This window comes from Lemur catta, chromosome 11, assembly GCF_020740605.2.
Source record: "Lemur catta isolate mLemCat1 chromosome 11, mLemCat1.pri, whole genome shotgun sequence".
Classification (NCBI taxonomy): Eukaryota; Metazoa; Chordata; class Mammalia; order Primates; family Lemuridae; genus Lemur; species Lemur catta.
Genome location: NC_059138.1, coordinates 64,701,365 through 64,729,092, shown reverse-complemented (window position 1 = coordinate 64,729,092; position 27,728 = coordinate 64,701,365). Strand labels below are relative to the sequence as shown.

The 27,728-nt window shown below is 35.5% G+C and overlaps 1 protein-coding gene across 1 annotated transcript in view; it reads left to right on the top strand.

Moving 5' to 3' along the window:
• ANKMY2 (ankyrin repeat and MYND domain containing 2) overlaps positions 1-27,728 on the top strand; it is a 42,231-nt gene that overhangs the window by 9,658 nt on the left and 4,845 nt on the right. Inside the window, exons 4-8 of the mRNA XM_045564412.1 lie at positions 7,658-7,796; positions 9,861-9,959; positions 17,648-17,808; positions 22,718-22,932; positions 23,716-23,851. Coding sequence (XP_045420368.1) covers positions 7,658-7,796; positions 9,861-9,959; positions 17,648-17,808; positions 22,718-22,932; positions 23,716-23,851 — 750 coding nt within the window. The remainder of the gene's footprint in view (positions 1-7,657; positions 7,797-9,860; positions 9,960-17,647; positions 17,809-22,717; positions 22,933-23,715; positions 23,852-27,728) is intronic.

The window sequence follows — 27,728 nt, the reverse complement described above, 5'->3', positions numbered from 1 at the left end:
TACCTGTGAAACCATCACCATCAAGATAATAAAGATATCCATCACCTTAAATGTTTCCTTATACTCTGTAATCTCTCCTTCCTGCCCTTCCCCACCCTACTCCTGCAGATAACTACTAATTTGCTTTGAGTCACAATACATTAGTTTGCATTTCTAATCTTATATAAATGAAATCATACAGTATGTACTCTCTTTTGTGTAGCTTCATTTACTCAGCGTAAAAATTCACCCATGTTGTAGCATATATTACTTCTTTTTATTACTGAGTAATTTTCATTGTATGTATACACCACAGTCTTTTTATGCATTAAAAAGTTGATGGAATTTTGGGTTGTTTCCAATTTGGGGGCTATTACAAATAAAGCTTCTATAAACATTTATGTACAAATCTTGGTATGGACATATGCCTTTATTTCTTTTGAATGATGTATCTCTTCATTGTGAGTTGTTTTTTCTTGCTTCTGTGCATGTCTGATTATTTTTTACTGGGTGGCATAAAATTGGGAATTTTACCTTGTTGGGTGCTGTATGATTTTGCATTCTGATAAAGACTCATGAGCTTTTTTTCATGAACAGTTAAGTTACTTGGAGGCAGTTTGAGTCTTTCAGTTCTAGTTTTCAACATTTGTTAGCTGAGACCAGCATAATGCTCAGTCAAGAGTTTTTTCCCCCAGTGCTGAAGCAAGACACTTCCTTGTCTTTTGTGCATTGCTCTCTGATGCTTGCTGTGTTTCTAGGCTGGCTGGTGGGATCTGCCACTCTTCCTGGCCCTGTATGAGTACTGGATGCTGTTTCCTCCAGTGTTCTCAGCTAGTTCTTTTCCCAGGCTTAGCCAGTTTCCTCACATGCCTGTGTTGATCAGTATTCAGTTGAATAAATACCCTAGGGGAACCCTCTGCAAATCTTTAGAATTCTCTTTCTGTGCAACTCTCTTTTCTCTGTTATTCTGTCCTGGGGATTCAAACTACCTTGGTATCCCTGGATGTTCAACTCCATCCCCTCAATACAGACAGTATGCCAGGCTCAGTCTGGATTACCCCTCTCTGGACTATAACCTAGAAACTCTCTTAATGTGGTAAGGTAGGCAGTTGTAAGTCTCAGCTCAATTGCTTTCCATCTCTCAGGGATCATGTCCTTCATTGCCTGATGGACAGTGTCTTGCAAAGTGTTACTTCATATATTTTGAATGATTTTTTCTGTTGCTGCTGTTGTTATTCTAAGAAGAACGTAACTCTAGTTCCTGTTACTATATCTTGGCTGGAAGTACGGATTTTTAATTTTATTTAATTTTAAGCAAGTAAAAGATAATTTAAATACCTATGAGCGTCTAGTGGCTAGTATATTATATGGCATAGTTCTAGTGCAAGAAATTTGACTGAACTTTGATAGTGTATCTCCTTTTTTACATGGAACACTGATAAAAATTAATCCATATGTTACATACTATTTTATAAAAGAAATTTTAGGTAATTTCAAACAACTTCATTGTAGCTTATTTGAAACAATTTTAGCTAATTTCAAACAACACCAAATATAGTATAATACATTTGAAAATAAGTAATAATGTAATCCAAATAATGAAGAAGTACATTTCTTGGAATTTGTTTTTTTTAACTCTGCATAATTCTTAGGTTAGTAGAAAAATAGAAATAGAAATAATCTACTGTTTAGAACTGAAAATACAACATTTATCAAAAGCTACTATTTATCAAAAGCTGTATTAGGTGTATAAAGCAATATTCAGAAGAATTTTTGTGATGTTTATCATTGTGCTTTCAATCTTTGTGGTGTTCTGAACTTTCAACTCATGAAATTATTTTGAAAAGTAAAGTATACTAAAAAAAGTAAAAGAAATGGTTTAGGAAAACTAAAATAAAAATAAAAATTTTAAAAAGCAAACATGAGCAACAAAATAAAAAATAAATTGGAAATCATCAAAACTAAAAACTTGTATGCTTCAAAGCACAGCACCAAGAAAGTGCAAGGACAACCCACTGAATGGGAGAAAAATTTTACAAATCACATCTGATAAGGGACTTGTAACGAGAACATACTAAGAACTCCTACTACTCAGTAATAAAAAGACTTATAACCCAATTTAAAAATGGGTACGAGATCTGAGTAGACATTGCTCCAGAGAAGATATACAGATGCTCAATACTTACATGAAAAAATGTGTAACCTCATTAGCCACCAGGGAAATGCAAACCCAAAGCACAGTGAGACACTACTTTAGTTTCACTCTCCTACTAGGATGGCTAGAATCAAAAAGGTAGACAATAATTAGTATTAGTGAGGATGTGAAGAAATTAGAGCCCTCATACATTGCTGGCAGAAATGTAAAATGGTGTAGCTGTTTTGGAAAATAGCCAGTTCCTCAAATGATTAAACATAGAGTTAGCACATGACTCACCAATCCTAGGTATATACTCAAGAGAAATGAAAACATATGTTCCCATAAAAATTTGCATAGACATGTTTATAACAGCATTATTCATACTAGGCAAAGGTAGAGACAACCCAAATGTTTACTGATAAATGGATCCATAAAATGTAGTATATTCATACAATAGAGTGTTAATCATAAAGACACAAGCAATACTGACACCTGCTATAATATGAATGAAAACCTGCTAAGTGAAAGAAACCAGTCACAGTAGCCTGCAAATTATATAATTCCATTTATATGAATGTCCAAAATAGGCAAATCCATAGGGACAGAAAGTAAACTAGTGGATGATTTGGGCTGGGGAAGGGGTAGAGGGAGGTGGGGAATGACTGCTAATAGGTATGTGGTATCTTTTGGAGGTGATGAAAATGTTTTTAAATTGATAAATATTATTAATTTAAAATGAAAAAATAGATACAACTTGGGAAGTACAAGCAAGAAAATAATATATAAGGATAATAATAATAAAGAGAGAAGGAAAGGAGGTAGGGAGGGAAAGAGGAAAAAAAGGAAGGACAGCAATTATAAAGGAGATTGTTATAACTTTTTTGTTTAAGCCAGTACATTTGAAAGCCCACATGAACTCTGTAGAAAAATAAAAATTTACATATTCATCTGATATAGAAGTAGAGAAAAAAACTGGAATAATTAAGGAAGATGGGTGTAAATGTTTTAAAATGTCTACCACCTTCCGAAGCTACAAATCCGATTAAACTTTATGAAACTTTAAGCACCAGCTAATTCTCACTTTACAAAAATTATAACATTAGTTTAGAAAAAGATAAAAAAATACCCAATTCAGATGCTGATGCCAAATAAGAAGCCCCCGAAAAACTATGGACCCAATTCACTTTATAAATACAGATGCTAAAATACTAAATAAAATATTAGCAGGTTAATCCAGCAATATATCCTAAGCCTAATAAGACATCACAGCCAAGTAAGGTTTTTCTAAAACTGTTGAGATGGTTCAGTTTTCAAAAATCTTTCAATATAATTCACTATATTACAGAATAAAAGAAAAACAAATATGATCATCTCAACAGATGCTGTAATATATTTGACCAAATTTAACAGTTGATGGTAAAAGCTTGTAACAAATGACTCTTCTAAAACTTGATAAAGGTTTGCAGAAATCTTCCACAAACATTGGCATCACACTTAAAATATTAGAAGCACCAGGGTCAAGATAGGGAGATTCCTGGAGTTTTCTAGAGATTTTGTGAGTGGGCTGCAGATAGACTTGGCCTCTTTCATGATCCTTGAACACAATGCAGATGTTCCTCTCTCTCAGTTTTGCACTTGCATTTCGTCTACCTGGACCATTCTTCCTCCAGTTATTTGCATTTCTTGCTCCCTAAGTCTCTTCTGGGCCCTGTTCAAATGCCAGCTTGTCAGAGGGACATTCCCTCTGTGTCCTTTTTAAAATAATAATCTTCTCCTTCCTTCTGGCACTACCTTGTGCCCTTACTCTTATGTTATTTTCCACTAGCTCTTGTTCCCCTACTAAATTTAAGTGCCAGGGATTTTGACTGTAGGAGCGTAGAGTTTGTTTATTGCTACCCACATGTACAGATCTATGTCTGACACATATTAGGCACTCAATAAATAGTTGCTGAATGAATGAGTGCCGTATTTGATGATACAGAGTTGCAATATAATAGCTTAATATGGATGAATTCTTTGATTTAAGAATTATGGGAGAGAAACTTTAATTATTTTGAAGGTCATTATATCTAAAGAATTATAGAAGCACTTTTCTATACAATTCAGTTAGGCACACTTCTTTGAAGGTTGTCTTTGGGAAATCACAAGGAGGTGAGAATTTTTACTTTTGTGTTTCACTGAATCTAAGATGCCATAGTTTTAAAGACTCATCTAGATTTCAGAGATACTAAAAAATGAGGGGAGTGGAAACTGATGGTAATTTTTAAGATTCTAGTACTTGTAAACTGAAGCTCAGTTTCACAAATGTTAAGTATGAAAATGAAATTCTTCTTAGAATTGGTGAATTACATATAACACTATGATAATATTTTATGAAACTTATTACTACCTTTCTAATTTGAGCAGAGATGGATAATCAGTATTTTAGTTTTCTGTCTAATACTAAGTTATTCCATATTTATAACTGGAATAAAACATTTTAAATTTAATTTACTTAATTTATTTTAGATGTGGGAATATTCTCTTCTATTCTTAATAGGTTAACAGTATTGTTTTGAATTATTCATTTCCTTTTTCCTTTTCTTGATGTTTACGCTGAAATACCACAAAAATACTAGAATGATTAGAAAATTTATAGTATTAAAATTTATTAATATCATTTCTATTTTTCTTTGCCCATGGAAATAGTTTTATAAATAATGGGTGGTATTAGAACTAAGATAATGCATAGTGATCATTGCATTCAAAATTTATAATTTCCTTTGCACAATTCTACATTCTTAAACACAAAATTAGATTAAAAGATAGGAGAGTACATGTGATATCCAATTATTTGGAAAGCTAGTATGAATTTGTCACTTACCACAAGTTTATTTTATAATTCCTGAGACTATCCAGCACCTCACTGAAATTTAGTAAAAATCTCCAATTGGTAAAATTTGTTTTTTGGTAAAAACACACACTGCATTATAAACATGACAAAACAGCAGGTTCAGAGACTGCACAGCAAATTATATGATTGGGATATCTCTTTACCTTTTGGGAAAAAAGCTGCCATAGGTTTGCTCTAAAAACCAATTCCTGCTAAGATGACAGCTGGTAAACAAGAAAGAACAAGAGAGAAAAAAGAGAGGTAAAATTTTAAAATGAGGGAAAAGGGAGTAGTAGGAAACAGAGGGAGACAGAGAGATAAATGGACAGAAGTGATTGACATAAATGACAGTTAAAACACAGACAAGAAAATGAGGACAGTTTGCAATGTAGGATCCAAAAGCTTTTCATATCTCCTTTGCTTTTAAGCAGATTACCACATTGTGTTGAAAGGTTTTTGGGGGTTTTTTAACTATAGGACAGTTCTGCAGTCTTGGGATTAATCATTCTCAGAGCTAGATAACCTCTAGTTGTAGGATTGAAGTGCTGGATGATTGACTGCCCACCTGTTCTGGGTGAACAGAAAATGCTGAACTCCCTGGCTGAAGTCTGGGTCCTAAAAATTTGTGAAAGAAATAGCTGTGTGCTTCTTTATGGGGGCCCTTCTGACAGTATAGGGTCCTTCCTTTTCCTCCAGGCCATATACTAGCCTCTTATATACAGGTTATACCATTCATTAGGAGATCCCCTAGTTCTGCAATACATTTTTGCTTCATTCAAAAACTAATGAATGTAGTCCTTTCCTACTTTCTTAAAGCACTCCATTCATTGTCTGTACAATGAGATTCTATTTACCCACACCCATTAACCTATCCACCCCCAACATGTAAATATTCCATCCCTGTAGAAACATCCGACTAAAGGAGTCTTTTTTTTTTTTTGAGACAGGGTCTCGCTCTGTCATCCAGGCTGGGGTGCAGTGGTGCAATCACAGAGCACTGCAGCCTTGAACTCCTGGACTCAAACAGTCCTCCCACCTCAGCCTCCCAAGCTGAGACTACAGATACATGCCACCATGGCTGGCTAATTTTTTTTATTCTTTGTAGAGATGGAGTCTCACTATGTTACCCAGGTTGGTTTTGAACTCCTAACCTCAAGTGAGCCTTGGCCTCTGAAAGTACTGGGGCTACAGGCATGAGCCACCATGCTCAGGCATGGAGTCTTAAGTTTACAATCTCCCTGTCATTTTTCCATTCTTACTCTCAAGAAATGTTGATTACTTCCACTAAATTGCCTCTTGTGCATCCACCTGAAAATGAAAATCCCAGACTCCCTATAATTCTTGTGTCTGCAACCCTCTGAGAATAGTGTGGTACTGTGCTAACAGTATGACGGCTTGTGTTCATAATAATAGTCTGGAAGCATCAAGAACAATTCAAATTATGTTAGCATACTAAGGTAAGGTGTTATATGTTTTAGAGAGGTTTTCATCTAAAACAACTTTGATATTCTAGCACTTACAGAATTTAGCCTGGGTTACTGAGAAAATTCACTTACAGGAAATAGCTCATTCATTTATCTACCAAATAGTATTAGGTACTTAGCACACGTAAGGTTAGATGTTTCATTAAATATGCACAAAACATATGGAGACCAAACAATGTAGCCTAGAGCAAGTACCGCCATTTCTTCATATTTATACAGTCATATATGATCAAATCATATATATGATCAAAATATATATGTGATTTTAAGGATCATTGTTTTAAAAAATGATACTACTATAATATATGTTTCTTGGATCATTGTTTTAAAAATAATAGCTCTATAATGTACATTTCACATACCTGTTTTTCTCATTGATAATAATTTGTGGAAATTTTTCCAGTTCAATAAATACAGATGAAATCATTTATTTAATAGCTTTATAATATCCCATGTTGTGGATATACTGAAAATTTCCTTTGTGGAGAAAAGAGCACTTTGCTTCTTAGGGAGCAAATACTGTCATGTTTGCTTTTTAGAAAACAAAGTATTTACAGTCAATTTTAACTTAGTGAAACATCTAATGACTCTTAGGAGAAAATGAACAGCTATTTTGAATTTCCACTTTGTAAGATAAAAACAGTGGTGGAGCCATTTTTATTGCAGCCAAATGCTTTGAGCAAGTATATTTTACTTCTCTAATGGAAGTAGTTAAACCTGATGTTTAAGAATATGAAATGTGAAGTTAATAATCCTGAGTTAAATATCCCCTTGATAGGTGTTCTGTTTGTTTTGAGATTTTTCTTCAAGCTTTTTTTTTTTTTTTATGTGTGTATATCCGTTTGTTCATTTGTTTTCCCAGGAACTAAGTATGTTTGGTAAATGTGGAAAATCTGGGTTCTAATCCCTGGCCTAGCCATTTCCTAGTCATGTGAGGTTGAGCAAGTCCTCTCTGAATCTGTTTGCTAATCTGTAAAAAAAAAACCTCAGGTAATAAAACCATCTCTTTTCCTCTGAAGTTAATGGAAGATCCAAGTGGGAAAGTAAATATAAAACTACTTTACAGATTATAAAGATGGTTTCATTAATTCATGTTTATGTTTTTAATTTAATTGCAGCAATTGTTCATAGGTAGGGAAAAGGTAAATAAGTACAATTAATGCACTTTTTTCCTTTCTATTAAAGAATGGAATGACTCCTCTAATGCATGCAGCATATAAAGGAAAACTTGATATGTGCAAACTCCTTCTGCGACATGGAGCTGACGTAAATTGTCATCAGCATGAACATGGATACACAGCCCTCATGTTTGCTGCACTTTCTGGTGATGTTTCAGCGTTTATTTATTAATATCAATTACCTGTACAAATTTGTTATAAGTACATATATGTTAAAATATTAAATGTATTTTCATTTTAGTAATTTTAAGATTGAGTTGTATACAAAGGAATAGTGGGAATTGGTCTTTGAAAAGCTATAATGTATGAAATAAGTTATAGTTAATTTGGTGGTCTGTTTCTTAAGTTATTTAAATAAATTGATTATTTATGTTGACAATATTTTGGTAGAATTGAGAAACTGGATATATTGTTCTTTCAAGTTAGTTCCTTTGATATTCTCTATCTTTAGATTTTGAAGCAATATGAAAACATCTTTGTTCTGATCAAATAGCTGCTGTGATAGAGCTTTATTTGCCTCGCTGGCATTTATATACTAAATATGATGATTCATTTAGAAACTTACCTTGATTCATGTTGTTTATTATTTGCTGAATAAGCACCATTGAGAAATATCTGAAATCAAGTAGAGTTACCTGTAATTATTGCAGTTCTTTAAGAAAATGCAGGAGTAATATAGTATTCTTATATTTTGAAAACTGTAATCTGTATTTTCATAATCCTAGAACACAAAAGCATTTATTTATTTATTTATTTATTTTTTGAGACAGAGTTTCACTCTGTTCCCCGGGCTAGAGTGCCGTGGCGTCAGCCTAGCTCACAGCAACCTCAAACTCCTGGGCTCAGGTGATCCTTCTGCCTCAGCCTCCCGAGTAGGTGGGACTACAGGCATGCACCACCATGCCCGGCTAATTTTTTTCTTTGTACGTATTTTAGTTGTTTGGGTAATTGCTTTCTATTTTTAGTAGAGACGAGGTCTTGCTCTTGCTCAGGCTGGTCTCGAACTCCTGAGCTTAAACGATCCGCCCGCCTCAGCCTCCCAGAGTGCTAGGATTACAGGCGTGAGCCACCACGCCCAGCCCACAAAAGCATTTTAAGCGTTATGTAAAATATAGAATCCAAATAGGATGACATTGACCAGTTGATTACATAAAATTTTAACATTTTCACATATAGATTATATCATAAATAGAGTTAAAATACAAATGAAAAAGGAAGGAAAATACTTACCACATATCTTAAAGGGTCATATGGTTACATATAAAGATCTCTTATAAATCAATTGGAAAAGCCAGGCACAGTGGCTCATGCCTAGAATCCAAGCTACTCGAGAGGCAGGAGGATCACTTGAGGCTGGGAGTTTAAGACAAGCCTGGACAACATAGCAAGACCCCATCTCTAAAAACAAACAAACAAATAAATACATAAATAAGAAAAAGATAAATATTGCAATAGACAGAGAACAAAAGAAATATTACTGGCTGATCAACATTATATTGGCAAAGGTTAAGAAAGAGTGATAATGTCCAGGTATTTCTTTGTACTGTTATGGGGAGTGAATATCAGTCCAACCTTGTTGATGGCAGCTTGGCAAAATACTTTTAAAATATGCATAACTTTTGATCCATCAATGTTTCCCAGGAACAGTTTCTAAGAAAATCATTGTTCAAACTTACAAAAAAGAATGGAAAATACTGTTCACTGAGTGGAGTTTATAATAGCAAAATGTCCATAATGATTTCATTAGGGGAAGAATGTGAGTACAGTAACTATGGATGTTTAGATAGAAAAAAAAAAAAAAGAAAGATCCCCAATGGTTAATAGTTATTCCAGAGCCTATAAGTGTGAGGGATGGAATGGGTTAGTAGACATTAAACAGGGACTTCTATTCATTTTATCTTTTCTGTCTTTGTTTTTGATATTTCTTATTTGTGTGTTTTGATTTTATACTAAGCATTATCCTTAGGAAAACATGTTTCATTTTGTTTAAAAAAGTGATTTTCAATTTCATATCCTTTTTTTACTGCTTGATTTATTTTCCAAAAAATAAGTTTAATTTCTAAGTCTTTTGTGTAACCTTTTACTTTTTACTGTAGTTATGATTCATATTTTGGAAAAAGAATGAAAATATCCACATGACAGAAACCAAAAACCAAGTGTTTAAATTGTGCACGCCTAATATTGACACATATATTCCTTTTTAACTGTAGGTAATAAAGACATCACATGGGTAGTGTTGGAAGCTGGTGCTGAGACAGATGTTGTCAACTCTGTGGGAAGAACAGCAGCTCAGATGGCAGCCTTTGTAGGTGAGTTTTTTTGTTTGGGTTTGGTTTGGTTTTTTAAAGGGCAGGGTGGGTGGGTTTTTGCCGCAGTTTTACATTATATTATGCTGAAAATTTCCTTTGTGGAGAAAATACCACTTTGCTTCCAGGGAGCAAATACTGTCATGTTTGTTTTTTAAAAAACAAAGTATTTACAGTCCATTTTAACTCAGTGAAACATCTAATGACTCTTAGGAGAAAATGAACAGCTATTTTGAATTTCCACTTCGTAAGATACAAACAGTGGTGGAGCCATTTTTATTGCAGCCAAATGCTTCGAGCAACTATATTTTACTTCTCTAATGGAAGCAGTTAAACCTGATGTTTAAGAATATGAAATGTGAAGTTAATAATCCTGAGTTGAAATTTTGGCTGTGCCACTTAGTAACAAGGTACTTAGTGGTTCTAACCTTTGGTTTCCTCTCGGCAAAATGGTCACAGGGTTATTATAAAAATTAAACGAAATGATAGATTTAACTTTACATGTAGCACTAAATAAATGATATCAGTTACTGTTGTTACTAATTATTACAACGATGTAATTCTTTCTTAGGAATGAGTGTTTATAATACACAGTGGCTTCATTATCATCCTAATCAACCACAAACATTTATTTTGTGTGACCAATAATTCTTGGCATGTTAATTCTGTTACCTGACATTTTATAGGGTTCTAGGGGAGAGTAGGAGTGAATACATTGGTAGTTTGCCCCTATTGAATTGGCAGTTAAGAGAGTCCATTGATAGAAAAGGAAAGAGAGAAACATCTGATTTATTGGGAGTTCAATAAGTGGCCCTGTGGGGACTCATAATTCATTAAACAAATACTTAATGTTCACAACCTGTACACCAAGCGTCACTCTGGGTGCCTTGGTTACAGTGCTGAACAAGACAGAGGCTGTTCGTGCTTTCATGGCACTTAGAGGCTAATAGCAATGACAGTGAAAATAAATTCCAAGGGACAACTTAAAAAATAGTAGCTCCTGCTAATTAAGCCAGATGCTCACTCAGTTATTTTATATGATGGCTTTGTTAGAACAGATATTCTTATTTTATTTTAATTCAGCTTCAAGAGGATTTGAGAAGGGTGTGGCCTTGTGCAAACTTCAGAGAAATAGTTTATCTCCCACAGTTAAGGGGCCCCAGGTTTCTTCCAACTCACTTCTAAGCTAATTTTGAGGATATCAGTGCAGTGGAAAAAGAACACTAAATCTGGAGACTTGTATTTTAGCTCCTGTCTGCTGATGATAATTAGTTACAGGATCATTGGCAAATCCCTTCATCTCTGTTGGCCTCAATTTTCTGGTCTGTATGCAATGAAGCAGGGGCACTAGATGATCAGTAAAGTTCTCTGTAACTCTACAAGTTTTTGTTATGTTCAGAATGTAACAAAATGGAGCTCAGATAGAGGTTAAGTAACTTTCCCAAGACACAGGGCTGGAAATGGAAGAGTCTGTTCTTTCAACCATTAATGCAGTGCTTTCTATTTTTTCTTAACACTATAATATTAACAAAAACCTAACATAAAAATTTTTCACAATCTCACCCTAAAATAAGAGTAATGTTTTCATTCCATTTTAATCTATTCAGACTAATTTCACAAACAGAAAATTACATTATAGCCTTCCAGTTGATATTATATTTTCCATATAATTAGCCTTTTAAAAAATACATTTTGCCCTTTTTGTTTCCTTCAAGTGGATCAGTGTATATACATGTGTACACCCATATACAAGATTTTTGTCATTTTTAAAACATGTGATCAATCATGCAATAAATACTTGTTTTCTATACTTACCAGTACATCATGGAGTCCCTCCCATCTCAGTGGTATAAGTGAATTCAGTTATTTCAACAGCTACATAATATCCCATGAGACAGATGTTCCACAGTTCGTTTGACCCTCCCTTATGGGACAGATTTTATAATTTTTTAACAACTTTACTACAAATAATGTAATAATCATCCTAGATCTTATTTTTTTTCAGATTATACTTTAATATTTATATGTTTTTAATATGTAACTTATTTCCTAGAAGTAAAATTGCTGAGACAAAGGTATATAGTATTAATATAAGTCTAGATTGCTTTCTAAAAGGGCATAGTAATTCACATTAGTATCCTCATCAGAACTGAATACTAACATTCTTTCATTTTTGCCAATCAGATAGTTGAAAAGATGATATCTTGTGAATTCTTTCCCCTCATTATTCATGAAATTAAGCTTCTTTTATTGTTGGTCATTTGTATTTTCTCTTCTGTGTATTGCCTGCTCATACTCATTATTCATTTTTCTTTTGAGTTGTCATCTTCTTAGTCTTCTTACTGCCTAGAGAGCTTTATATATATTATGGATGCTAACCGTTTATCTAACAAATGTGTTTCAAATATTTTATGCCAGTCTTGTTTTTCTTTTGACTTTATGGGGACTTTTGCCAGAGAAAATTTATTTTTAAGTAGTTGTATTTTTTTCTTTTATAGCTTCCATATTTCTTGTCTTGCTAAAAGAGGTCTTCTGGATCAGGAGTTACACAAGTATTCTCCTAAATGTTCTTGAAATTTTTTTTTATGATTCCTTTTTTTTTCTTTTCTTTTTTTTTTTTTTTTTTGAGATAGTCTCACTGTGTTGCCCAGGCTAGAGTGCCGTGGCATCAGCCTCGCTCACAGCAACCTCAAACTCCTGGGCTCAAGCGATCCTCCTACCTCAGCCTCCCGAGGAGCTGGGACTACAGGCATGCACCACCATGCCTGGCTAATTTTTTCTCTATATATTTTTAGTTGTCCATATAATTTCTTTCTATTTTTAGTAGAGATGGGGTCTCGCTCTTGCTCAGGCTGGTCTCCAACTCCTGAGCTCAAACGATACACCTGCCTCGGCCTTTCAGAGTGCTAGGATTACAGGTGTGAGCCACCGCGCCCGGCCCCCTTTTTTTTTTTTTTTGATACTTCTAGAATTTATCTATTTACAGTTCATTTTCCCCTGTATATATGGCTAATTGCAATGGCACCATTTATTAAACCACCCAACATTTCCCACTGAATTGAAATACCACCTTTGTGGCAAGTTAAATTCTCTTTTACTAAGTGGTTATATAATTATTTGCAGAGAATTAACTTCTGTGTGATGTTAGGATTTCTTACCCAATTAAATGGTATGCCTTTATATATTTTTTGGACTTATTTTTGGTCTTTCCATAATATTTAGTAGGTCCTTTCTTTTAAAATTTATTTTTTAGTAATTTGTAGTTATTGTCCATATTGTAAGGAGAATTCCTACCACCACCTCCACACTCTGTCATTTCTAGCTGGTTATGAGTAATAAAGAGAAAAGCTATTGATTTCTATGCTATTTTCTTATCATTTTTATTAGAGTTTCCTGGGTTTTCTAGCATTAAATTTCATTTTGTTTTCTATTTGAATTAGCTTCAGGCTTCAAAGTAAGAAGAAATAACAACAGTGATAATTGGCATGTCTTTTTCCTGTTTTTGGTGAAAGCGTTTTTAGCTTTTTACTTTTAATATGATATTGTTATTGGTTTTATCATTGCATAATGTCCCTCTTTTTCTTATTGAGTTATTTTAGTTCAACTTTTTCTGCTATTATAGCCATTCCTGATTCCTTTTTTTATTTTTGTTTTTTTGTATTTGTTGATAATCTTTTTGCCTATCTCTTTATTTTCAATCTTTATCATTTCATTTCAGTAGTGTAACTTACAGACAAATAGGTGGGTTCTGTTTAATAACTCAAAATAGTCTCTCTTCTAATAGCTATTCAGCTTATGCATATTTATTATGATTACTGATATATTTGATTGAATTCCTCCTCTTTTACCTTATTTTTTCTCTTTATTTTACTTGGTCATTGTTTTTGCTTGTGTGTATGTGTATGCACACCTGTGTGTTTCCTTAAAGTGGTGCTCTTGGTTAAAACCATACAGTGCCTCATCCCCTGATCCCAAGGCCCTGTATTTGCCCATTTAGCAACCCCTGACAAGATGCAACCCTCACAACTCAATTATTGCTCCACAGTCTCTGTTTTTGCCTTGTCAGACCATACGCCTTTCCTTTCTGCCTCCTCCCCTACTTCCTCAGAGCCTGTGCCAATCATACTTTTTTAGCTGTGGACTCAGCTGAGAGAGTTTAGTATTTTTAGCAGCAGTTGTTATCGGAGTGTCATTGACAGGGTGTTGCTTCCCTTTCGGTAACCCTGTGTGATCTGCGGGGTCCAGTATCTTCTCCCATTCAGATTAACTCCCTCTGGTGCTCTCCACTCCCTTTCCCTTTTCCCATTTCGGTCTTGAGATCTCTGTTCTCACTGAGGTTTTAGTTACAGGGACTTCTCAGATGGGTTGTGAAGGTTGTATATATATTCGTTGAAGCCCATCATAACAAAACTCTCTTTCTCTCTGAAATGTGAGTCGTATCTTGGCTAGTTTTATGATTTGTATCAGTCCTTTTCTCTCAGTTGTGTATAGAAGTTACTCTACTATTTGCCAAACTCTGATTTGGCAAATCAGAGTTCAGTTTGTTTTCCATTATGAACTTTTCATTTCTCAGTCTGGAACACTGTTTGATGTTCCGTTTATCCTTAAAAGTAAGAAACTTTACTAGGCTGTGTCTAGTTGTGTGTGTGTGTCCATTGCCATTAATCCTGCCTAGGACTCCGTGAGCCCTTTAGGTCTAGAAGACGCAAATCTAGTGATTGTAACACTGGAGCAAAATGACATACTTGCTTCTCCCTCCACAGCATTTATTTTCTGTATGACTAGTACTGTTTTATTTGTGGTATTCAGAATTCATAAATTAAAAGCCAGTAAAACTAAATAATAATTTCAATTTCAAAAATTTAAACATAAATTTTCAAGTTAAAAATTATATTCACAAAGATAAGCTCTAAACATACACATTATTCAAATAAAAATTTTTAGCAGATTAAAAGAAAATAACATTCTTCTAAGTGAAGTATCACAAGAATGGAAAAACAAACACCACATGTACTCACCACTAAATTGGTCCTAATCGATCAACACTTATAGGCACACGTGGAAGTAACATTCATGGAGTGCCGGGCAGGTGGGAGAAGCGGAGGGGATGGGTAAATCCATACTTAACGGATGCGGTGCTTGCTGTCTGGGGGATGGGCACACTTGTAGCCTTGACTTGGGCAGTGCGAAGGCAATTTATGTAACCAAAGCATTTGTAACCCTGTAATACTCTGAAATTTAAAAAAAAAAGAAATAATAAAATAAAAAACTAAAAAAGAAGGAAAAAAATCAAAATAATCTAAGAACTACCTAAAATGAAAAAGATTAATCTGAAGAAAAGTAATATTATTTTTTCTTTTCAAAAAGGTATAATTAAGAAATTCTTAGTCCTGTGACAGTATCATTGTTATGTAGCAGATATTTTTATATAGTAATACAAATATTTCCAACTATTGCTACTTCTGATTATACCAGTTGCGGGACTGATGAGAAGATAAGGTTATAAGACAATTCCATATTTTTCTCTGATCCCATTATCTTCAAATCTGTCTATATCTCATTTGATACTTTTGATGAGATGTTTTGGAACAACTTTTTGTTTTAATAGGAACATCTATCTTTTTATTGAAGCTGTATATAGATAGTGTTTTAAGCCCATACAGTTTGTCTTCATCTTCTCTTATTTCCTCATGTGCAGTTATAAATTCCCACACATAGTTACCTGTGTTGGTTTTGATGTTGTTATGTTCATAACCCACTTACTTTGGGACATTTTTGTGGTTGAAGGTCATTTTTCCCTCTAATTGAAGATTCTGGAGGAAGAGATGGTCATTGTCTAAATAAGGCACCTTGGCTTGTTTCACATTTTTAATATCGACTGCTACTGTTTGACTTCTCCTCAAGATGTCTGTAATAGAGCTTCTGATAAAGAAAAAAAGGAAAGGAAGGAAGTAAGAAAAGGAAGGAGGAAAGAAATACCTCCCCCCTCCCCTAAAAAAGAAGATTTTGGTACTTAACAATAATACGGAGTACCAAAAGTGATGCTGTGATCACTACTAAATTCTCTTTTCACATCAGGGAAGTTTTCTTCTATCATTTGTTTAATTCTCCATCCATGTCTTTTTATCTCTTTGGAACTTTTATTATTTTTTATTATTAGATTTCCTGGATTTGTTCTTCAAATTTTATCTCTGCCATAATGATTCCTGACTCTGATTTTTTTCTCTGTTTTGAGATATTTCATCCACTTGATCTTCTGCATTACTAATTTAGTTCTTGGTAATGACCAGGATTACCTCTTTCAGTTGTCTATTCATTTCAAAATTTGAATCTTTCTTCAATTCTTGAAAGTCTATTTATATACTATAATTGAATCCGTTTAAGCGTTCTAATTTGTTAGCTGTCGTGGTGGTAGTAGTTATGATTGTTGTTATGGTGAATGTTGTCAGTATACTCCCAAACCAAGAAGCCGTTGGTTGGAGGCATTGCATAGTCTTCGGAGGTGCTGGATCTCCTTGGGATCTTTGCTGTGTACCTCCCAGGCAGTCAGGTAAAGCTGATAGGGTTGTGGAGTAGTGGAGGAAAGGGCTATGTCTTTATACCTGTAGGCCCAGGTCAACAAACCAGCTGAGAGGCACAAGGAGGAACCCCTCCACTCCCAGGTTCTCCCAAGAACTTCCAGGGACAAGCATAAACCTCCGCCAGCCTTGAGTGCCAGGGTCCAGCCGACCCACAGTGCAATCCCCCTGCAGGTCACCTACTGTCAGCAGATTCAAGCAGATGCTCCCAGGATCATGCACAAGTGGGCTGGGGCCATGCAGGCCACCCAGGGTGGACCGCTCTCTGGGAGCCAGAGCCACAGTGTCCGGGTGCTCTCCCCAGGACTTGCTGCCACTAGTCCGCTGGCCCTTGACAGGCAGAGAGGAGGAAGTGTGTCTTCTGGAGATCTCGGAAGAGCCTGCAGTCTCCAATATGTCCTGCAGGTTCTGTCTACTTGCCCAGAGTGGCTACTTCCTTGCTCCAGAGAGATAGTGGAGAGGCAGCTGGGAGGGGGAGGCAACAGAACACTCTTCCAGGTCACCAGCTTTGCCAGGGAAGGCTTTGCTTTTTAATGCATTTTTAATGCAAGAGGTCTTAGAGAAGCCGTGATGTAGATTCTAAGCTTACGAGAGCAAAAGCTTTTTCTCTTATTCATTTCACAAAGAAGCCAATGTTTTCTCAAATTCAGGGGGAGGGGGTATTTAGCTTAATAATATTAATAATAATTATAATAAATATACTTTATATCAAGTAAACTTGTATAAATACAACCAGATGTGGTTAGGAAAGCATGACCGTCATTTGTGTAGAGGTGGAAGAAGAGACATTTAACTGGCAAACAACTTTTATAAAATATTTAGAGTCAATTATAAGTTGAGCAGTGATTTTTTTTGTAATCCACATACTCTTTATATGTATTGTGGATTCTGTGTTTTTAAAATATTATTTCTTGACTTTATAAGGAATATTTATAAATATTCTCTGAAATGTTTTACCTCTCCTCCTCCTCTTCTACTCTCCTTTCCTGAAAAATAAAGATACCGATGCATGTTTACTTCACAAGAAAGCAGCAGCATAATTAATAAAAATCCAGATGACTTACTTTTAATAATAAAATTATTAATACAATGTTTCTATTTTTCAATTAAAAGGTCAACATGATTGTGTGACTATAATCAACAATTTCTTTCCTCGAGAGAGACTGGATTATTATACTAAACCCCAGGGACTGGATAAAGAGCCAAAACTGCCCCCAAAGTTGGCAGGCCCGCTGCACAAAATTATCACCACAACTAACCTTCATCCGGTCAAGGTAGTATGCTGCTAATTGCATTTGCTTTTTATGTAAATATTGCTTCAGACTTTGAACAGCTCTTACTATATGGGATCCTAATTGGCTTGGGCTGGGCTTTGTAGATATAGCGCTTGCAATGGATTCTCTTGGCCAATTGATTTATGGAAAGAGCACTCTCAGTGGAAGAGAGTGAGGGAAACAGCCTGGAGGCGGAGGAAAAGCCAGGCCAAGAGGTGGGTTTGGCTGAAGCTTAGCTCCCACCATCCCACTGGGAGCTCTGGAGCGTAAATGGCTCCAGACAGGCAAGGGAGTCCAGTTTTTGTATCTGTCAGGCTGTCCTTGGCTGGTGCCTGTCCCCAGAGGGAAAGGACAGCCTCTCAGATAGTACCAAGTGAGGTGGCTCCATTCGAATGAGGACAGTTCTCTGGAGAAACGGCTTAGTAGCCCACACTCAGAGCCCCTGGGGCCTGGTGCGCAGGCCTGGTAGAGATGAGCTAGGTGAGATGCCAACAGCATCTATTGCATTCATTGTCTTTCTAGGAAATATTCTGAAATGTAATCAGGAGCACATTTTGAATGCAAGTAGCCATTTGATGCCTTTAAGTAATAGAATTCTTCCAGTAATTAGTCAAATCAAACAGATTTTCAAACTTTGTAGAGACTAACACGTAAGTTTAAACGGCTTATCTGGGAAACTTCAAGAGCCATTGTGAACAATTTTCATCACTATTTTCTTCAGATTTATTTAATACAAACTTTTGTTATTATTTACAAAATATTTTTTAAAAAATCAACCAAAAGAAGTACAATTTCTTCAATGAATTATCAACGAAATCTACATAGCTATATGTGTGCTACAGTGATGTCCTTTTTCAAATTTCAATGTCTAGTATCTGTCTTCATTCATAGTGTAAGATTTGATAGTGTGTCAGAGCTGTTTGGTGAGCAAGATAATAAGTGGGGTCAAAAGTTGAGCTTTTTCTTTAATACAAGGTGTTACTAGCATATAGTAAAATAGGATTCCTTAGAAGTCTATTACAAAAGAAGAATCTATGGAATATACTGAGCACCCTTGAAATAAGTAGACAGGGCCAGATGTGGTGGCTCATGCCTGTAATCCCAGCACTTTGGGAGATTGAGGTGGGAGGATCGCTTGAGGCCAGGAGTTGGAGACCAGCCTGGGCAACATAGCAAGATCCATCTCCACAAAAATTATAGAATATAGCCAGATATGGTGGCACGTGCGTATAGTCCTAGCTACTCAAGAGGCTGAGGCAAGAGGATTGCTTTGCTAGAGCTCAGGATTTCAAGGCTGCAGTGAGCTATGATTACACCACTATGCTCCAGCCTGGGTGACAGAATGAGACCCTGTCTCTAAAATAAATAAATTCTATAAGAGTTATTATAAAGTTACTCTTTTGAAGACTAACATTCATTCAAAGATATAAGATCCAAAATGTATATAACCGTATTGTTTTATCCATGCACCCTATGCATCTTTCTTGAGTCTTTGACTCTCAAGAAACAAACAAAAAATACCTATCTTGTAGTGCCCCACCCAAATTAATTTTCTGGGCCTTTAAGAGAGATGACAAGTTAGTAGATGACTTTCCCATCAGACAGGAAAGTGAAATCTGCAATTTTTATTTTAGAAAACTCAGGGTTTTTCTTAACATTCTGGAAGAACTGCTAGAAGTAGGCGAAAAAGGAATTCAGCTGTGAATTGCATGCTCGTATTTCTAGTGAAGATTGCAGGGGGCTTAGAATTTAACCTTTAAAAAATATGTATCCTCTTCTGTGTTAGTGGTTCTATCCCTCTCAGCACATGTGGGGAAGAGAGAACTCCCGTGAGTAGCGGTGATTCCCTGTGTGTGGCACTGTCTCTCTTAGGCATGGGACAGGCAGCGATGGGGAGACAGGTTTTTTGTAGGAGTACAGTATTTCTCAATGTGTGGTTTTCCAAGACCCTTGTTCTCCTGCTGCCTGAGCATTACAGGATACTCTGGTTTAGATTGATTTGAAGAAGTTTTCCTGTATTTTTCTGACCCATTGTCTTTTAGATCTACATTTCTAGTCTAGATTGCAGTAAGGGTTTATGGAATAATTTATTTTTATTTTATTTTTTTATTTATTTTATTTTATTTTTTTTGAGACAGAGTCTCACTCTGTTGTTTGGTCTGGAGTGTCGTGGTGTCAGCCTCGCTCACAGCAACCTCAAACTCCTGGGCTCAAGCAATCCTCCTGCCTCAGCCTCCCGAGTAGCTAGGACTACAGGCATGCACCAACCATGCCCGGCTAATATTTTCGATGTATTTTTAGTTTTCCATATAATTTCTTTCTATTTTTAGTAGAGACAGGGTCTCGCCCTTGCTCAGGCTGGTCTCGAACTCCTGAGCTCAAACAATCCGCCGGCCTCGGCCTCCTGGAGTGCTAGGATTACAGGCATAAACCACCACGCTCAGCCTATAATAATAATAATTTTTGATGTTTACATGGAAGCTAGTGTCTCAGGGTGAATTGTCTTAAGAATTATTCTACCTTCAATTATCTTTAAAGGCATACACTGTGAGAAAATTAGATTAAGGGCATACTTATACAAGCAATAAATTATAAAGGTATATAATCTGAAGTAGCCTACATAATATTTTTTAGAGCACTTAGTCTTTTAAAAGAGACTACTCTGTTACTATAGTACCTTCCTTCAGACTAGACCTTGATTTTTTTAAGTATAAACAATATTCACTTGAAATTCTTTTATCCATGCTTTGGATATAAAAACTGCCAGTTGTTTTTTCTGTGGCCCATTTTTGTTGTTCTATACCTTTTCAAGCTAGCCTGGGTTTTCATATGGAGTATTAAGAAAAGTAAAAGCCACTGTATAATGTCAAGCACCTTTTAAAATAAGCACAGATAACCCTCTTCTGGTTCAGAAAATGAAAAGAAAATAAGCACACAAATGTTCCCCAATACATAACTCACCTTTTCATTACACAGTGCATCTAACAGAGCTACATTTGTGTCTAGGTTAAGTGGTTGCTATAGCAACAAGGATGTGTTTGTTTTCAAAAGGGACTTGGGAATTGTGCCGATGCCCAGAATGTGAAAGTTATCTAGAAGAAAAACAAAAATCACAGGGAAAAAAATGGCAAAAGAGCAGAGCAGGGTATCTAAGTGGACAGGAGGCAGATGTGCACAGAGCAATCCTGTCTTTGATTATTAATGTGATTTTCAAGCCCAGAATTGTAGATTTAGCAAGTTTTAAAAATGAGATTTAAAAAAAAGAATTCAAAATTCCACTGCATAGATATACTTTCAGGTAGCAGTCCATTGGGAGATAAGATTTAATGCTGACAGGAATATATTTACCTTCCTTAGTAATTAATAATAAGGATTTCCTTTATAGTATATTACTTCATAGTGCTGCAGAGATTAAAGGAAGGAAACCAGTACAAATATTATTCTTTTGTGTGCAGCTAGATACATGTTTCAGTAATCTCATGGTAATGCTGTGGTTATTTATCATTTTTCTTGGTATGTATTTGTGCTGTATATTATAAAATAAATAAGGTCTAATGTCTCCAAAGAAAAAATCATTAATCTGGGTTCTATTTGATATTTTTTAAAAGAATTCTCACTTGTGAGTTTAATACTTTGATTATAAATGCCATATATAAAAATATTAATCAGAGAACTTTAAATGATTATAGTTAGCAGAAGTATAATGAGATGATTAATGAGTCTGTTCTTTTCTGCCACAAATTAATTTTGATGTATATTTTGAAAGAGGGAGTTATCAGCAATTTTACCAATAAGGATTCTGATTATACTTACTTCATTAAGTCTAGCAATTCATTATTAAGTGATAGATTTTTAGTAAAATACTAGGTTACGTATAAATCTAATAGTGTCAAAAATAAGTGGAAATCTTGTTTAAATTTCACAGGGACATTCAATCTGTGTTAAATTTCCAAGTAGGAGGCTAGGCATGGATTTTACTTACACTAACAGATGATCTTTCTTCATGCCTAAAGAAAAGACTCTAATTCAGGATATTTACTTGTTCCCTGACATTTTCAGTCCTTGGTACAGGGATTTTGCTGTAACAGTGGATTAGCAAGTACTGATTGACTCTCTGCCCTGTTACACACCTGTTTACATTACTATCCCCTGCAGACCCACTTCAAATAATCTACCCTATAATAAAGCCAAGAAAAAAAATACTTCTTATTACACTAAGTTCGAGCTTAATCTGTGCATACATGGGAAATGTGAGACTCATAACACGTAAGATTTGATAACTCTCTAATATTCCCCCTCTTAGAGCAATTTACAGTCTTCTCTTTAACTATTCTCCTTACTCTAGATGATTGGAAGTATCTTCAGGAAAACTTCCACGGAGAAATGTAGTCAATTGGAAAGTAAAACACAGTTCATTTTTATACTTCTCTCTGAAAAAAAAATTTCATTTTCTTATAATTAATAAGAATTAACAAAAATTTTAGTTCTGGTAGCCATGAAATTCTAGATCCAAGTGATGTTAACTAAAAGTAGTTATTGCTCAATGATTTCATTCTGTATATAAAGGTTGTGCAAATATGCCATGTTTATCTTTAATAATAGTGCTTTTAACACAGGCAGTAAAACCATGTACTCCGAATGGCATACTAATACTCTGGTTTAGCTAGGTGGAAGATCACATTTAACTTTGATATACAGAGTTCAAGAGAGTCCATGCTATCAGGATCCTTCTGTATTAGTTCCATAATTTTGATCAGGGGCAATTTGCATTCTAATTTGATTTAACACAGTAACTACATGATCCTAAGAAAGACTTTCTTTGGTAATCTTTTGAAATCAACCAAACGGACTATGCTATACATGGAAGAGTCTGTCATGGAATTTCTAAGTTCACTGGAATTTCTTCTAGATTGTGATGCTTGTAAATGAGAATCCTCTGCTGACAGAAGCAGCAGCCCTGAATAAATGCTACAAGGTGCTGGATTTGATTTGTGAGAAATGTATGAAGCAAAGAGACATGAATGAAGTACTGGCTATGAAAATGCATTACATCAGCTGTATCTTTCAGAAATGCATTACTTTCTTAAAAGATGGAGAGAATAAATTAGACACCCTGATCAAAAGGTACAGTTTTTACCATGTCATGAATAAAATATACTCAAGTGGATAATGTGTTATTGTATAAAGCCTCTTTGTGGATTTTAAAATTCAGGATTCTGGCAGCAATTGCTATTGTTGGGATCACATTTAGTCTGTAAGAAACTGGGTACAATATTATATTTAGATGGAGTGATTATTCAGTTCTGTACCCTTTACAGTGATGTTTTGTTGTTACCACTGATTTACACATGAGGACTCTGAGGTCTGGAAAGGTTAAATAGCGTGTGTGAGATCATACAGCTAGAAAGTGGCCCAAATCCAAACTGAGAATAAGGATGTTATGCTGCAGGTTGCAGCTCCGGGTTCATAATGGCACTTGGGGCATCTCTGTTACTCTTCCTTGGGGAGCTGGGTGTTATCCTTGTTCTTCAACCACCAGAGATCAAATTCTCTTGCAGCTTTACTGAGAAAAGGGAACTAAGTCAGAAGGGTGTGAGTCCACGAGAATTTTCATTCTTAGTTGAAATAACTGACATGGTAATGAGTAACTATCTAATCTGATAACAGCGTTTAGCATGTTTTATGATAGGGGTCACCTTTGCCTATTCACCTCAGGGCCCCAAACCTGATAAGGCCTAGCTTAACTTACAGGTTCAATAGCAATTTGAATCGAGTCCTTCCTCATGATTTAAAGAGACAATGAAAACCTTAAGTAACAAAAAGAAGCTACTAAAAGCTATTGGGTTCAGCTAGGAGGGAATGCTTAGTGATTCAACTCCAATTACTCATCAAAAAAATATCTTTCAGCTTGTTAAAAGGTCGACCTTCCGATGGCTTTCCAGTCTATCAAGAAAAGATCATTAGAGAAAGTATCCGAAAATTTCCTTACTGTGAAGCTACACTACTCCAGCAGCTGGTTCGAAGCATCGCTCCTGTTGAAATTGTAAGGCTCTTCTTAACTAAGTTGACTCTGTTAGTAAGACCTAATTAAAAACACATATTGTATTGTTAAAGGCAAGTTCTCTTTAGTATTTATTTTTATTATTTCAGAAAATTTTCAGGAACAAAGGTGGAGATAAGTTTGTTTGCTAAATCGGTTTCTGTTTATCCATTTCCCATCTCATGATCCTCTTCTTACATTTTTATAGTTCATAGTTTAATAAACAGTATTTCCCTATGTTGGAATGCATTATAGATGATTATAGTAGAAACTGGCATTTTAAATACCTCTATGAAAGCTGTAAAGGTGGGTACCCATCCACTATGTAATATAGGCACACACATCCACTTGTGGCTATGTGAATTACCAGTGCAGAGTCTTGTGCTAGATGAAGGTACAATTGATCATCTAGGATGATGTCTCCAGGCAGTGGGGATGTAGCTGGATGAGCCATGGGAAGGCTTATCGTGGTTCCCAGTAACAATCTCAAAGTATGTCCAGCTTCCTAAAATCCACCTTAATGCTTCTGATTAGAAATTTTCCATACTTAAAAAAGAAATCCATTTATACTTCCCAGTTATGGGAAGTGCACTTTGTTAAATTATTTACTACCCTTTTGTCATATATTAAGTAGCATTTAATAACACACTCCCTGCCTTTTCTATTTTGAATAAGTTTCTGTTCACTTTATACCCATTTATGGTTTTTTACATTTCAATCAAATCCTTTATCAGCCTTTATCTATCAGATAAGAAATTCATCCTGAGACCAGTCCCATCCATGGCTTCCTCTCTCCCTCTGGCAATGTCAAAGCCCTTCTCTGTGCCTTCTCTAGGTGTGATATCATTCTGTGTGGACAATCAGAGCTAGAAGTGAGTTCCAGGTGTTCCTTTATACATTAAGACTTCACCTATTCTGAACCATGAAATAAAGAAAGACCTGAGTAGACAAGACCATGTCATCAAGTTCATGGATTCATTTATTCATGAGAGCTCCCCATACTTTCATGAAGAGATTTTCACTCTTATATTTTAGTATACTTGGCAGCTATTTGGTATTTGAGATTTTGGAGTATTAAACTTAGCAAATTATGAGGGTGATTTATCATTACAAATGTGTCTTGCCAGTACATATCAAATATGAATTAAATAGATAAGGGTTTATGTATTCACACATACTCAGACGCCCAAAGGGAGGCATACCAGGTCTGACACAGTGGCTCAAAAATGCATGTGACAGTCAAACACTTTCCCATCTTTCCATCCAAAATTCCTTAACCATGTAGGTTCCCATACACATACTTTTGACCTCATGGTTGCAAGGCATTTGACGCTTTTCCTCCAAACTCACATTCCTATCCAGGCAGGCAGGAAGAGCAAAGTAGTCTATGTCTGGAAAACATAAGCTTTCCCAGAAACCCTCTGCCTGTGTCACATGACCATGCTTAGCTGCGCAGGACTATTTTTGGCTTGTCTAAACGGTCTTGCTCTGAACAAAATTATGCCCCTGTTACTGAGGCAGCTGGGGGAAGCACTGTCAGAGAAGTAACCAGCAGTACCTGTTCTGAGGGATTTCCAGCACTGACAAGTGGTAGCTGACGTTCTACTTTCATGGAGAAAATGGAAAAACTAAAAATAGCCAAGAGTACTTAAAAAAAAAAGTCAAAGCAGGTTAGTGTAGGGGTCAACAAATCATCTTAGCCCCAGATGACAGAATAATGTAATTAGAGTTTATAAAGTATAATGACGAATATTTATCCTAGTGATCTGAGTCAAGAAAAGATTTATAATATAGTATTTAATGCACTTTAGAAAGAATTGTCTTCTAAAAAACTTTTGTTCTTTAAGAGTTATATATTCTGCTTTCTGGAAAACTTTATTTATCTCAAATGCTTGTGGTTATGAGTATCCAGAGTGCCACTGTTTACTGTCTAAATGGTTTTGTTATATATACTGCAAGTTTGTAAGCCTCTGAAGTGATGCTGCCCTTTTCCCAGAACATGTTGGTTCTCAGGGCTGCCTGCCATGAGGGTCTCCTGTGCTGCTTTCTGACAGTGCTGATGCCTGGGGCCTCTTGCTCAGGTTTTGATTCTCCCTGCTTCGTGGAATTCTGCCTTCTGCCTGTCCCAGAGCTCTGCAGAAAGAGTGAGGCATGGCTAAGTTTAAAAATATTGCTCCAGCATTATTGCAGATTATACTGGTCAAGATGTTTGGCTTTATCCATCAACACTGTGTATTTTAACTTCTGGGAGGCTAGCTAATGTCTCTTGCTTTGATAGCCTACATTGAATAAAGCATCCTTTTTGTTTTTAGGCTGAATCTCTTTCCATGGGAGGAGCTCTGGCACCTAGAAAGATTTATATTTAACAAAGTAGATGAGAAGATTTTGTATAACAAGAAAGTTCTTGTCACACAACAGTGACAGGAAAGATTCTATGTGGTCACTTATCTGTACCACTGTTACTTTTTTCCGGAAGCATTAGTTCACATGATCAGCCATACTCTTAGCAAAATAGCCTTTAGTTTTAACTTCAGTTACATCTATGAGAATGTTAACGTGTGCAGTGACTCCCACAGATGTCCCATTTTGCGGGAGTTTTTGAACATGTCTCAGGCAGTTTTGTGAAAAAATATTTGAACATGAAAACATAATTGTCGCAATGTCTGTTGAATACCTCATACTCTGTTCATTTGTGCACCACACTGTTATCTGATCCAGTACTCTACCTTTGAGACTAAAGAATTATATAGATTTATAAACATTCAGTACAATATTAAGTACCAGTAATTCTGAAACTTTCAGTACGTCTTACAATTAACTGGGTGGTTGGTAATAATGCTGGTACCTAGACCACACCCTTAAAAATTCTGATTTGGAAGGAATAAGGTAGTGGGATGGATCTAATTTTTAGCAGGTTCTGTGATGAGCTCCTCCAGCATTTGAGCACAACTGCCATAGACCTTTACTCCCAATGAAATTATTAACTCCAGTATCTAATATCTGAAGCTTCATTTTACCTACTTTTTTTCTCATCATTTTTCATTCCAAAAGATAAATCTAAGCATTTTCACGTAAAAACAAACCCAACCATTATTATTTCTATTCAGAAAGAATGTGACAATTTCAAAATGAGTGCTAAGTTAAAAATACTTCTTGAATCTTTTGAATATTTCCTTTGACTATCTTGAGTATACAGAACAGTGCTAGATATTGTTCCCAGGTGATATTTTTAAAGATCTATTATGTATGGCTGGTAAAATAATATAAAGATGAATATTCTCAGAAAGAAAAAGCAAATATTCAACTGAAAAAGAAAATCATGAAAAGTGGCAAAATTCTGGTTGGGAAGAAATAAACATATAAAATGCAGAACACAGAACGATTAGGTGTAGGTAAGAAAAATAGATGCCCTGTAATAATTTTTGCTTACTTAAGATAGGTTTTAATAGCATTATCTCCAACAGATAAGTATTTACCCTTATGATTTTCTTTGTAAAAAAATTTCATAGGTCAGGAGTTCAAGACCAGCCTGAGCAAGAGCAAGATCCCATCTCTACTAAAAACAGAAAAAAATTTTCTGGGTGTGGTGATGCACACCTGTAATCCCAGCTGCTCTGGAGGCTGAGGCAGGAGGATCGCTTGAGCCCAGGAGTTTGAGGTTGCTGTGAGCTATGATGACACCACCGCACTCTAGCTGGCTGACAGAGTGAGACTCTGTCTCAAAACAAAACAAAACAAACAAAAATATTTCATAAATCCTCTTTAACAACGCTTTCTAACTTTCCAGAGCCCTCTAGTAATAAGTTTCACACTTTAGGTTTTTCTTAATACTTTGATGTAATCACATGTATGTTTCTTAAAGAGTTTGGAATGTTCCAAT